The sequence below is a fragment of the Ambystoma mexicanum genome, chromosome 3p (genome assembly GCF_040938575.1).
Source record: "Ambystoma mexicanum isolate Mex_15411 chromosome 3p, UKY_AmexF1_1, whole genome shotgun sequence".
In the NCBI taxonomy this organism is placed as follows: domain Eukaryota; kingdom Metazoa; phylum Chordata; class Amphibia; order Caudata; family Ambystomatidae; genus Ambystoma; species Ambystoma mexicanum.
The window spans coordinates 212,288,178-212,301,026 of NC_090925.1; the positions used below are offsets into that span (position 1 = coordinate 212,288,178).

General features: G+C 49.5%; 1 protein-coding gene across 1 annotated transcript in view; it reads left to right on the top strand.

Annotated features, from left to right (window-relative positions):
* The window catches only part of ING4 (inhibitor of growth family member 4), a 93,148-nt gene that overhangs the window by 68,320 nt on the left and 11,979 nt on the right, over positions 1–12,849 (top strand). Inside the window, exons 2-5 of the mRNA XM_069650671.1 lie at positions 4,937–5,008; positions 5,219–5,385; positions 5,502–5,616; positions 6,837–6,945. Coding sequence (XP_069506772.1) covers positions 4,937–5,008; positions 5,219–5,385; positions 5,502–5,616; positions 6,837–6,945 — 463 coding nt within the window. The remainder of the gene's footprint in view (positions 1–4,936; positions 5,009–5,218; positions 5,386–5,501; positions 5,617–6,836; positions 6,946–12,849) is intronic.

Genomic DNA, 12,849 nt, shown 5'->3' on the forward strand with positions numbered 1-12,849 from the left:
CCCCTCACCACGGTGAGGCCGCGGGGCCTCAGGGAACCCCCGCGGCCTCACCGCAATAATGTTTTGTTTGTCGGGCCACCGGTGCAAAGCCGGTGGCCCGACGTTTATTTTGCATTGGGGGGCCGCTCCTACAGGAGCGGCCCCCCCAGACTCATGAGGCCGCCGGGGCACTTTGCCGACCCCGGCGGCCTCGGTGCCCCCCATCCCCCTCACCACGGTGAGGCCGCGGGGCTTCAGGGAACCCCCGCGGCCTCACCGCAATAATGTTTTGTTTGTCGGGCCACCGGTGCAAAGCCGGTGGCCCGACGTTTATTTTGCATTGGGGGGCCGCTCCTACAGGAGCGGCCCCCCCAGACTCATGAGGCCGCCGGGGCACTTTGCCGACCCCGGCGGCCTCGGTGCCCCCCACCCCCCTCACCACGGTGAGGCCGCGGGGCCTCAGGGAACCCCCGCGGCCTCACCGCAATAATGTTTTGTTTGTCGGGCCACCGGTGCAAAGCCGGTGGCCCGACGTTTATTTTGCATTGGGGGGCCGCTCCTACAGGAGCGGCCCCCCCAGACTCATGAGGCCGCCGGGGCACTTTGCCGACCCCGGCGGCCTCGGTGCCCCCCACCCCCCTCACCACGGTGAGGCCGCGGGGCCTCAGGGAACCCCCGCGGCCTCACCGCAATAATGTTTTGTTTGTCGGGCCACCGGTGCAAAGCCGGTGGCCCGACGTTTATTTTGCATTGGGGGGCCGCTCCTACAGGAGCGGCCCCCCCAGACTCATGAGGCCGCCGGGGCACTTTGCCGACCCCGGCGGCCTCGGTGCCCCCCATCCCCCTCACCACGGTGAGGCCGCGGGGCCTCAGGGAACCCCCGCGGCCTCACCGCAATAATGTTCTGTTTGTCGGGCCACCGGTGCAAAGCCGGTGGCCCGACGTTTATTTTGCATTGGGGGGCCGCTCCTACAGGAGCGGCCCCCCCAGACTCATGAGGCCGCCGGGGCACTTTGCCGACCCCGGCGGCCTCGGTGCCCCCCATCCCCCTCACCACGGTGAGGCCGCGGGGCCTCAGGGAACCCCCGCGGCCTCACCGCAATAATGTTTTGTTTGTCGGGCCACCGGTGCAAAGCCGGTGGCCCGATGTTTATTTTGCATTGGGGGGCCGCTCCTACAGGAGCGGCCCCCCAGACTCATGAGGCCGCCGGGGCACTTTGCCGACCCCGGCGGCCTCCGGCCCCCATCCCCCTCACCACGGTGAGGCCGCGGGGCCTCAGGGAACCCCCGCGGCCTCACCGCAATAATGTTGTTTGTCGGGCCACCGGGCCAAAGCCGGTGGCCCGAGATTGTATTGCATAGGGGGGGCCTAAAAAAAAACAAACTATTCGGCTCACTATTCGGCTCCGGCCGAATAGTTGACAAACTATTCGGTATCCGGCCGAATACTAAATATGCTATTCGGTACAGCCCTACTCTTAATTGCCTCTTCCTCATCCCAGTCTTAAAGGGATCGGACAATGGGACAGTTGGTGTGTGACAGTGGGGAAGATTGGTAATAACTTACAAAGGTTGGGGAAGGGTAGGGTGGATTCTGAGAAAGGGGAGACCATGCCTCACCTAAAGGCACCTTTCCTCTGCTCCCTAAAGACCCTCCACCCAGGTTATCCTCCCTCGCATATCCATCCCCAGGGTCGGAATCCAAGAGAGATGGCCCTTCCCTGGCCACCTGAGAGTAAGACCCAAGGGGAGTAGATGGGAGGATTCCCTCAGGTTTCTCACAGCTGCCGCTGACTGCGGTGACATGATGGCTTAGCAGGGAGCCTGGGGCAAAGGCATAGCAGGAAACTTTAGGCCAGGGGGCCCAGAATTGTCAATGCGTGTGCCGAGCGTGGGCTCGATCTACAGTGCACACACTACGCGTAACATAGCAGGGTGCCCCCACCCGCAGGAATCCTGCTGCTCAGAGGCCCGTGTGCAACGAAATCATCAGCGACTGTGACTTGGATGGGTGGGCCATGCCCTGGAGTGGCTACTGGGGTACTGCCTCCCTGGGCTTTTTTCGGTCCTGCCCTCTGCCACACCCACCAGGATAAAAGACTCACTAACACCTCCAAGAGCACCAGTGCAAAAATGGAGCGCCGGATGTGGTGAAAATGGAGGTGGTTTTCCCTTGTGTATCTGCAGAGTGAAGTTAATGTGTCAATAACCTAGGCAGAAGATTCTGTGTTTTCGCATAAACCAGCTTGACCATCTTATTTATGGGTTTAGAGGACCTTGCACCTTCTGGAAAGAAAGACTTGCCTTTTTCTCTGGACATGGTGAAAAGACGGCCGACTAGTCAATGTCGGAGGTGCCCTCGGCTGCAACAGTCTCCTCCACATAGCAAGACGTTAAAGAACTACTAGGGGAGATGAGGGCTTTGAGAATTGAGATACAAACCACAATTGCCAAGCTCAAAGGAAGAGTCATTGCTAGAACATAATCAACTATCCACCGATTTTGCTATTTGCTTTAACTGAAATGTGAGAAAAGACTCAATGCCTCGGGCTCCAATTCAAGGTGTATGAAATCGAAAATGGGGAGAGAAGATGTAGCTTTAAGAGTCTTTGGTTTTCCGAAGGATCAACTCTCGAAAGCATCAGAAAAGAAATTCCACAAAATGTTGGGCGTGCTACGCCACGGGAATGAAGCAACTCAAGTGAAGTGACCCCGTCCTCAGAGGAGGAAAACCGAGGATGGGCAAACGAACAATAGTGGTACACTGTCATGAATACAAAGTGATGGAGATGATGCTGCAGAAATTCAAGGAAAAAAAGCCCATGGACTGTAAAGAAAGCTTAATTCTTCTCATCCAAGACTTATCCCCCTTCACCCTAGCAAAAAGGATGGCGTGCAGAGAATTAACAATGTGGCTCAAGCAGCATAATATACAATACTGATGGTGCTATCCATTTGGTCATGTGTTTGTGGGTGAAGAAAGATACCAGTTGAAGGACATGGAGGACATTTCTCAGAGTCATGGCCAAACTCCTAGAAAAAGATGTACGAGGACCACATGTTGTTAAATCCGGCGGGAGTGGAAACCAAACCGACAAAGGATCCCTGGAACCAGAAAATTCATAAAACTGGCATACCCTGGAGTCGAGAAAGGAGGAGGATTTCGAAATTAGTAACTGGAAATCTCTCCAAACAGAAGTGCACAAACGTTAGCACTTACTCACTAGAAGTCAGCTTTGGCTCCCTGTGGAAGCTCCCTGGAGTGGTAAGGGGATATTCAGGAACAGCATCAAAGGAAGCAAATGAAGGAAGTACCCTGCTCACAGAAATCCCAAATGCCTCCTTTGCCCTGCTGAAAGCCGTCTAACATTACTCTTCACAGGAATATGAAAATTCAGCAGGATCTACCCAATTCCCAGGGCTCTGCACTGGCTACCCCTTGAAGCACATATAACGTTCAAGACAGCCTGCATCTCAAAAAAGCAGTCACAAGTAAAACACCACTCTACATTGCCAAGAAACTCCCCATCTCTGCAGGCCAACGCACAAGGAAATGGGATTGTAAGCCACAATCGCATAATTATTGATGGGATCTAGAAAAATGGCATCACAAGCTGGAAACCAAGAACTGAAAAGGGGGGTGCTTTTTCTGTTATGCAACCTGTCCCTAGAACAAGTTACTAATGCCTACTGGTTCCCTGTATCCTAAACTTTAGGAAGGCCCTGAAGACCCTACCTTTCAAAGTACATTTTGCCAAATTCTCCACTCAACCCTACATCTCCTTCTCTGGAGCTTCTCCTCATGCCCCCTGTTCCCGCTACCTCTGCTACCCCTGTGCCAGGCATGTGACAACCCTCTCAGGTGCATCCCCTGTGTACATAGTTTGGTTGCTTCCAAGCTAGGTTTACCCTTGATAAATCCCATACATGCAGCAGTGATCTCTGAGCATTCAAACCTCTTGCCAAGTGTCTCAGGATTCCTCTCTTTACAGGGATTGTATAACTTTGCTTTTTGGTTACACTTTTTTCAGGGGTATCTGCTCCTTCAGATGTCCCGGCTCCTTCTGGAGGCTTTGCTTCTTATGACCGGGGACTGACTCCGAAGTCCAAACTCCTTCCTTTCATATTTTTCCTGTTTTTCTGGTCTTTGAGTGGTGGCACACTGGTCTGCAGAGTCCACTGTGTAAAATGCTCACAGTCTCAAACCACGCTGGGACCTCGGAACCGTTTCATGAACCGAAAGGTGCTGATGCAGCTACAGCTCAAGAGGTCTTTGGACAGTATGTAAGCTACATTCCATCTCCCGAAATGCATTGTCTAGGTGCATAGTGTCTTCTAGCTCCTACTGGAATGGGCTTTATGGTGCCTCCCAGCATGCTAGTAGATTGGTGCTTTGGGGTTAATACACCGGGTTGTGGTTGTGTCTGTTTAAGAGAGGTTATTTGTCACATATATAAAGCGGTTACATGGGGCAGGGACATTATAAAACTTGCTGAGCGCCCCACAATGAGCTTTAGAGGAAAGGTACACCCATACCAAATGTTTAACCAGTCTGTCTTCTGGCAAGAAATGTGCCTTGACCTCATGATTAGGACTTCAGCATGTTGGGCAAGTATCCTGAAGATCATGATCCGCTGCACATGTGCTTTAAAGGTCAGATAAATAGAAGTGCTCACCTGTCTAATGGCAATGGTTGTGAAGTAAAGGCTGAAGGGAAGACATTAGTGAGGATGCAGGTGTTCCCAGGCCACGCGTTAGTAATTAGGTATGGGTTGGCAGGTGTTAAAAAGCAGCAGCATTGTATTATTTCTATGGAACACAGGAAAGATGACACCCATTCTGATTCAGTGGGATTGTAGCGTCCTGAATTGGGGTGTATGTAAAATTTGAGAATTGAAGGGTGTCTCTGCATTGTAATTTTATTTTTTCTCCTGTCCGCCAATCTCCTCCTCTTTAGGTATTGAGAACCTTCCCTTTGAGCTACAGCGGAACTTCCAACTTATGAGAGATTTGGATCAACGGACAGAAGGTGGGTAGGGTGTCTGCTTCGGCCATACAGATTGTACAGCTTTGGGAGGAAGGACAGGTTTTGAGGTCTGGTTATTAACCTCTGTGCTACTTTTCACTGCCACCGGGTGGTGGTGCAATGTAGGATCGGCCAAGGCCTTTACCACCACACATGCATCCCCTCCACCAGACTGATGCTAATGGGTTTCATTCTTTGTACCACCCACCTTAGACCTCAAAGCGGAGATCGACAAACTAGCCACGGGCTACATTGCTAATGCTCGGACGCTGAGTTCTGAGGAGAAAATGAGCCTCCTAAAGCAGATCCAAGACTCCTACAGCAAATGCAAGGAATTTGGGGATGACAAAGTACAGCTAGCAATGCAGACCTATGAAATGGTGAGTGTATAGCACCACAGAGGGTATGTTTATTTTAGCTTCCTTCTACTACCGGCCTTACTGCCATGTAAGTCGCTCCCTGCCACGGACTCTCTTAATCTTTTATCTTTCTATAGGTGGACAAACACATCCGGCGCTTGGACACAGACCTGGCCCGCTTCGAGGCAGACCTAAAGGAGAAGCAGATAGACTCCAGCGACTATGACAGTTCCTCCAGCAAAGGCAAGAAGAGTGAGTACCGTTCGTGCCCATGCAGCCTTCGTGTTCTAGCACCTCATGACTTGGAGGACGTCACTCCCCAAGACTCGAGGCCGACAAAGGCCTGCATAGTGCTTGCCCTTCAGGGGTTTATGCATATGCAATGTGTGCACTCCATTGTCTGCAAGTTTCCACCCCAGGTGTAGGAAGGCTCATTTCCTCCCATCACTGGCCACTCTCTTCCGCACTACCACACATGAGCTGAGGCTGAACCAGGACAGGTTTTTTTTATTTTTGTAAACTTGTTTTCTTTCAGCACTGACATGTGCTCACTTTGTGCCACACATCAACAGAGTTATGGAGGTACACCACCAAAGCTGTTGGAAAGCAGAAACTTTGTCTGTCTTAAAGCCTTGTACAGAGAGAGGGGGGTGGATTTGCACCCTTGATGCTGCAAGAGGAACAATGCTTTTTGATCTCGCACCCGTCAAGCTCTGTGTTCTGTGCAGTACGACTATGCATACCGTTGAAGCCTGTGCCTTACAAAGAAGGATGTACGCTCTTAATCATGCAGGGGGCCAGAGACCTGCGCCTTTAGTACACCTTCAGGCTTTATGCTTTACCTATAGGGCTGTTACCTTGGTATTGGAGGGCAGACACCTGCGCCATTTTAACACTTGTATGCCGTGAACGACCTATAAAAAGAAGTCCTTATGCTGCTGAATTTTAGTGCAAGTGCCTGTGCTAACCTATGCCCTTCAGTCTCCATGCCACCTTTGGTGTTCAGTATAAATGCCACATCTGCAGGCTTGATGCCCCACAGTATCATGCTCTGATAACTTACAGCACGAAAGTACAGAGACCTGCAACACCTATGACTACATGATCTGTGCTACACATTGATTATTCATAACTACTGAGGCTTGCTCTACTCATGCACCCACACGATCCATGGTCCTGCACAAATCCTCTGAATGGTGGGACAAGCGGCACCAAATGATGTGTCCACCAAAGAGGTTTGTGCTAGATTGCTTCTCTTGTCTAAGCAATGTAGATAATTGGGCAGACCTTTCTGCTGACGACTAGAAAACTTGGTGGCTTTTGTGTTCAGACATTTTAGGCTTCTTGTTGCAAATCTAGTTTTCCCTTCCCTTGCCCATTTGTTTGTGGTGAAGGGGGTTACTTGTGGATTCATATTCCTTCAACACTGAACTTTCTTGTTTTTCTCCTTTCTCCCTGATTTTCTCCCACAGAGGGCCGGGCACAGAAGGAGAAAAAGGCAGCAAAGGCCAGGTCAAAGGTGAAGAACTCAGATGAGGAGACAGTCAAAAGCAGCCAGAAAAAGCTAAAGCTCACACACACGTGAGTTGGGGTTATCAGTGGAGTGTACTGGTGGATGGGTGAGGGGATGTTTGGAGTTTGATTGTATGTTCTCAGTTCTCCATGTATGACTCGGGTCTGATTTTGTTATCCTGCAGAAGGGTTGTGTGGCCTAGCCCAGGAAGGTAAGTATTGGTAAGTAGATTCCTGCCTTTGTTGCCCTTTAGTTGCTCTAACGCCACAGTATTTCAATGAAAGATCTTCTCCCTTTTCGTAAACCCACACAAGGACCCCCCACCCCCATCCTCTCTCTGGAGGATCAAAGCAAACTCCACTGATTGAACAGTTATTTGTAAACTACAGGAAAGCAGTACTAACAACTCATGGCATATCCAGTGATCTGCATAGCTAGTTACAGCTTAACTGATTGGCCTGATTACAAGGGTGAACTCTCCAATGCAAGGTTCTCCATTGCTCCCAGCTAGGGAGATTTGATACCTAGATGCAGCTGCTTTGAGGTCCCGAGTATAGCCCTTTAAACGGAGCAGAGCCTTCAAGTCCCTGTTGCACCAAGGTGAAGGGAACACATTAATGTGGTCCGTTTACCTTGAAAAGTATAAATTGGTCAAAAAGCTATGCTTACTTTGTACTACTGGGATTGAGGGGTCACGGTAGACCTTGTCCTTTGGCTAATTTGTATTTTCATTTGCTAAGCACCTGAAACAACTTATATGCGAAAGTTATGTAAAACATTTGGTGCATGCTACAGAAACTGGGCTATGTTCATGGACCTCCTTTACCGACTGAGGTGTCTCCAGTGGTACCACTTGTTTGAAATGGCCCTGCCACTGGACGTTAGTTGGAAACCAATTGGCTTCGGAGTGGAGAGTGCGACCAGGTTATCGCATAGGAAGGTGGAAACATTCTTAAGAAAGTCAATGACTCTTATATTGCTGACTCGGAGGAACATTGCTTCCAAACCCGAGATGACCATAGAAAGGTCAGGCGAAGTGGATGGGTTTCTAAAAGACCTCAAAGATGTCAGTGCCCTGGACAAGTTATCTGAGGTGGTCCTCAGTGAGAGAGTGCCAGTGGGCCCCAATGCAAAAGTTGTCCTACATGGTGGCCCTTATGAGGAGGCAAGTTAAAGCACTTGCAATCCAGGTACTAGACTTTGCTGACCATCAGGGAAAAAGATAAACTGATTGATGAGCAAGGAGCCAAAACTGGAACAGTGTCTCTTTAGGGGAATGCTTTAAGGATATCATAATGGACTTTTGGAAGATATTGATGTCAGTGCCAGTCCTGAACAGGTACGTACATATTGCAGAAATACACTCAGTCAGAGGGGGCGTCTCTTATCTATTTGATCACCCGGCACCGGACCTGCTGGTGGTTTTTGTAGCTAATTCCAGGGGGCACCCTTATGCGTTCCCAACCTTGCCATAGAAAAGGGACTCATAAGAGGACTGGTGCCATTGCCAGGAAGGTATTTACCTCCAAGGGCGTTAGTACTGTGTTCTTTTAAGGCTGCCACTGCCATAGGCCACTGCCAGGTTGCCTTGTGGCAGGTGCAGAGAAGGCAATCAACCACCTGCCTGTGATGAGCAGAGAGGTGTTAAGAGGGGATCGTGTATAAGTGCAAAGCCTGTAGGCAAGTCTTCAGGCAGGGCCTAGACGCAGTTGATTTGGTGGGCAGGGGAGATTTGGCATCAGCATGTTTTAGGTGCCCTAGATGGCTGCCCTTCTCTGAGTTCTCACCTGAGGGCCAATCGTAGATAATGGGCATGCCCTTTCAAGGGGATATGCTCTTTGTGGACAAAATGGTGCACACAATGGAGACTTTGAGTGCAGACAGCTTGTTCTTTGGGGTCTGTTTGCACTCCAACGCTGTTCTTTTTGGCCCCACAGTATCGTGGCATGCTGGCCATCCTGCAGGAACAGTGTTGCAGCAGAAGCACTATAACTATTCAGCACTATAACTATTCAGTCGACCAAGAATTTCCTCGAAATCGTGGCTGCTGGTTTTACCTCCTGAGTCCCCCGCCTCCTCCCTTCCCATATTATTCCCCCTCAACCCCACACCAGACATACTGACACACACACAAACACATGCACTCTTACCTGCTCCCGTGTCCCCTCTCTTCCCCACCACAAACATTCCCTCTCATCTCCACACAGACACTAACATATAGATCACAGACACACACTTACACTTAACTGCTACGCTAGTGACTTACCTTCTTCCCGCCACAGCTGTCAGTATCTGCACGCACTCGTGTGCATTGTGGCTGGAGCAGTTTTTCTAAGTTTACCTTTTTTCTGGAACAATTTCTTTTTTTCACTCTACGCTCTGCTGTCTGGGCTTTTATAGCCCAGCCTACCACATTCCAAACCTCCTCCCAGCTCTCACTGGTCTCTCTGCTTAGCCAATCTCGTGCTAAGCAAGGTTTGGGGACTGCCCCTGGAAGCCTTAGCTGTGCCCCCTTTTTCTCCATTTCCACAGTGGCAGCCCCGTGCTCAGACTGGTTGTTTTCCTTGTGGCGTTTCGTATCTAATTGGCTTTGTTAGAGGATTTGTGTCACCCCTTCCCCCTGCTGTCCCCTCTCGCTCTGTTTTCTGCTGGCACACTATTCATCTAGGGTCGGGTTTGGGCTTTGAAAGTCAGTTGTTGGGCGTCTCCTATGTTTGGCAGGAAAAATCCCAGTTTATTCATTTCCTGTTTTTGATTCCATTCCCCTGGTTCCAGTCCATGCTTTCTTGGTTGCGCCCAGGTGCATTTTGGTAGTTGTGGTTCTGGACAAAACACTTCCTAGAAGAGACGCTGACATGCATTGTGGAAGAGACAGTGGTACCTGCAGTCATGTACAGAGCACTTGTAGGGGGTTAGGGACTGAGGCCCCCGTAACTCTTAGCCAACTTTTGTGAGGGGTCCCCCATTCCTCTCTGACCGGGTTATGGCCCTGACACATTAAGTATCAAAAAATGTATTCTGATACCTACCTTGTGGCTGCCATTCATGATCTGTGCTGAACATGACATTGCACTGCTTTTCCACCTGTCTGGTAGTCCCTGGACAGGTCATGGTTGCAGCTCAGTTATTTGAGGCTCATGGGCCTGATGTCCTTGTCCGTCAGATGAGGCTTCGCATGAGGAGGCTTTAGTGCGAGCTGAAGGACAAGTTACCAGTGAGTGTCGGATTGGTTCAGCACTTGATTTGGTGATACAGGAAGAAGAGTGACATGTTGGGCGAGCCATTTGCACTCTGTTTCAGGCACAAGTTATCGCACATGCTTTCATGATTGGCTGGCTGTTTATCTCAGTGACCTGAGATTTTAGAAAGATGGTCAGAGACAGACCAAGAACCCTATTAATCTTTTGGAGCTTAGAGCAATTGGCCTGGCATTGCAAGCTTTTAAACCACAGTGGTGGGTAAAAAAGGTGATGGTGTTAATGGGCAACACGTATGCAGTGCATTAAGTGAACAAATGTGACGGCGTGGCTCCCTCCAATCTGTGAAGGGAGTTTCAGGCTCGTTGGTTGTGGTTGTTCAGCAGGAATGGTTGTACGTGTTAAAGCGGCCAATGTTTCTGTGAGGAATTGCCATCTGGCAAGGGTGTAGAAGCCCTATTTTTTTTTAACATTTGTATTGTTGAATAAAACGATGCAGGTAATTCCATTTCAGGAAGGGAAATTTGCTGATCAAATTCCCCTTCCCTAAAGCTTAATGCCAAAAGGATAGTGAACACCTGCCTTAGTAGCCTGGTCTACAGCCCCTGCTCTCCAGTGGCACAGAGCAGGTTCGAAAGTCACAGGTACCCTCTTGGGAGATGCCGTGACAGCCAAGCCCCTGCTGCGTTGGGACTGCGTTTTAAGATACACACCTGTTGGGCAAGAATTGATGTAGTAACCCTGTGGGGGACTACACAACCCTTGCCCTCTTGGTATTAGGTAACCCACCTATTGGTATAGGTCTGTGCTACACATATTGGCAGTGTGACTGAGCAGCCAGACTTATCTCAAGAGGGGTAAATATGAGCTGTAGAGCTGAAGCAATGAAATCCACCAATACAAGTTTCCAAATAACACTTAAACTCAAGGTTTCTCATTAAAATAATGATTTAACAGTCGTTTTTAAATAAGCATTCTTTAAAAAGGGCAATATATGTAGCGATCAAATACACAACACAAAGCAAGTAGATACTCTAGAAATGCTACATACACACTTCCTACACCCTGAGGTGACTTCACTAACTAGGACAGTAATGGCCTTTATATATCACTTGTGCACTTTGTACATTCTGAGGTTGGTAAAAAGGAAAGGTTAAAGGAAGGAAAAAGGATAAACAGGTTCTCAAAGCATGTGAGCACTTTAAATCTTCCAATGAAGTCTAGATAACCTTTCGTAGCAATATTAGTTTAAAACCAACGCATCACCTATGAGGGACAGTAAGAATCAAAGTCAATGGAATAGAAGAGTCTGCAGGGACCCAGGACAGCTAAAGTCAATTGGAGCAAAGTCTATGGAGCTGAGGCACTTTTTAGATAGTAAAAGTCTTGCACACAGTTCGTTTGTTGAAGAAAAATCACTGTAGGGTCACAAGCTGTTCTGCTTGTGAAAGTTAGAGCTGAGATAAACTCTAGAAAATGCAGCTACTGCAAGTCTCTACTGAGAAGAGCAAGCTACAGACAATGAGGTAAGTACCCCAAAGTCCGAACAGTACCTTTGGTTAGAAGAAGAGGGTCCAGCTGGCTTCTGTCTGTTGCAGTGATACAGATCCTGTGTTCCTGGTCCTCAGTCGTGGGGGCAAGACAGAGGATGTCTGGGGACTCGTGCGGCAGCAGTTCGACGGTCGGCAGCAGCTACGGGCTATTTTCGGATCCGCAGCACTTTGCAGTTTCAGCGCTCGGTAAATAGCACCACGTGGATCTTGACACCGGGTGGGCTTCCTTCACTCCTTGAGTCCTGCACTCTGGTGAGGTGACTCGAGCTTTGGTCGTCCTGCTTCTGGAAGGTCCTCAGCAGACTCCTGGAGCTTTTGGCCGGTTTACAGATGTTACACTCGACTACGCATTTCTCGACCCCTGGCAATCGGTTCCTGCAGCAGAAAAGAAGTACAGCCAGTTGTAGAAAGTCTTCCAGCAAAGTTCGTCTCAGGGTTAGTTGGTCCCACTAACCCCAGGGAAGATTTTGTCCCTTCTGGAGCTTCTCTTGTCGAGCAGAAAAGAGTTTCAGCACAGCAGCAGGGCTTCATCGGGCAGTTCAATGGTCCAGGAGGATGCAGCAAGCTTTGTTCACGGTTTCTTCATCTGGTTGTTCTTCCCAGTGGTCGACTCTGTCTTCAGTGTCAAAACCCTCGCCTTTGAAGCATGTTTCTCCCATTCATGCACAGCCTAGCTGTCGCTCACACAGCAGTGTCGCTGTCCTGCAAAGACAGACAGACAGCGCGCCAGCCAGTCGGCACTGGGTGCATTCAGGTTTCCATGGAGACAAAGGACGAGGGAGTTTCGGGCACTTCCCTCATTTCTTGCCCTTGCAGACACACTGGCGCCAGAGGCGGGTTTCAGTAGTACAAAAACGACAAAACGAAAAAATCTGTCAACCTGGTTTGGCGCACAGAGTAAAACCCAAGAAAGCCCTCACAAATAGAAAATGGCAAAAAAAGATGACCGGGCCATTTTGACACAATGGACACCCATGGGTGCTATACTGCAGCTGAGGATTCAGCCTGTGGTAGAGAAGCACAATGGTAGGAAAATTAAACCACTACAACAGCCATTTAAAGTAGTCAGGGTAACACAATACATGTTAGATCAGGAAGTAGGAAAAGGGGCTACTAAGTAACCCCCAACACACCACATAAGTTGGGGTGTGGTGGACTTATAAAGAGAAAAGGTAAGTAAAGTCAATTACTATTCTTGGGAACAGTAGTTCTCACGAGAAAA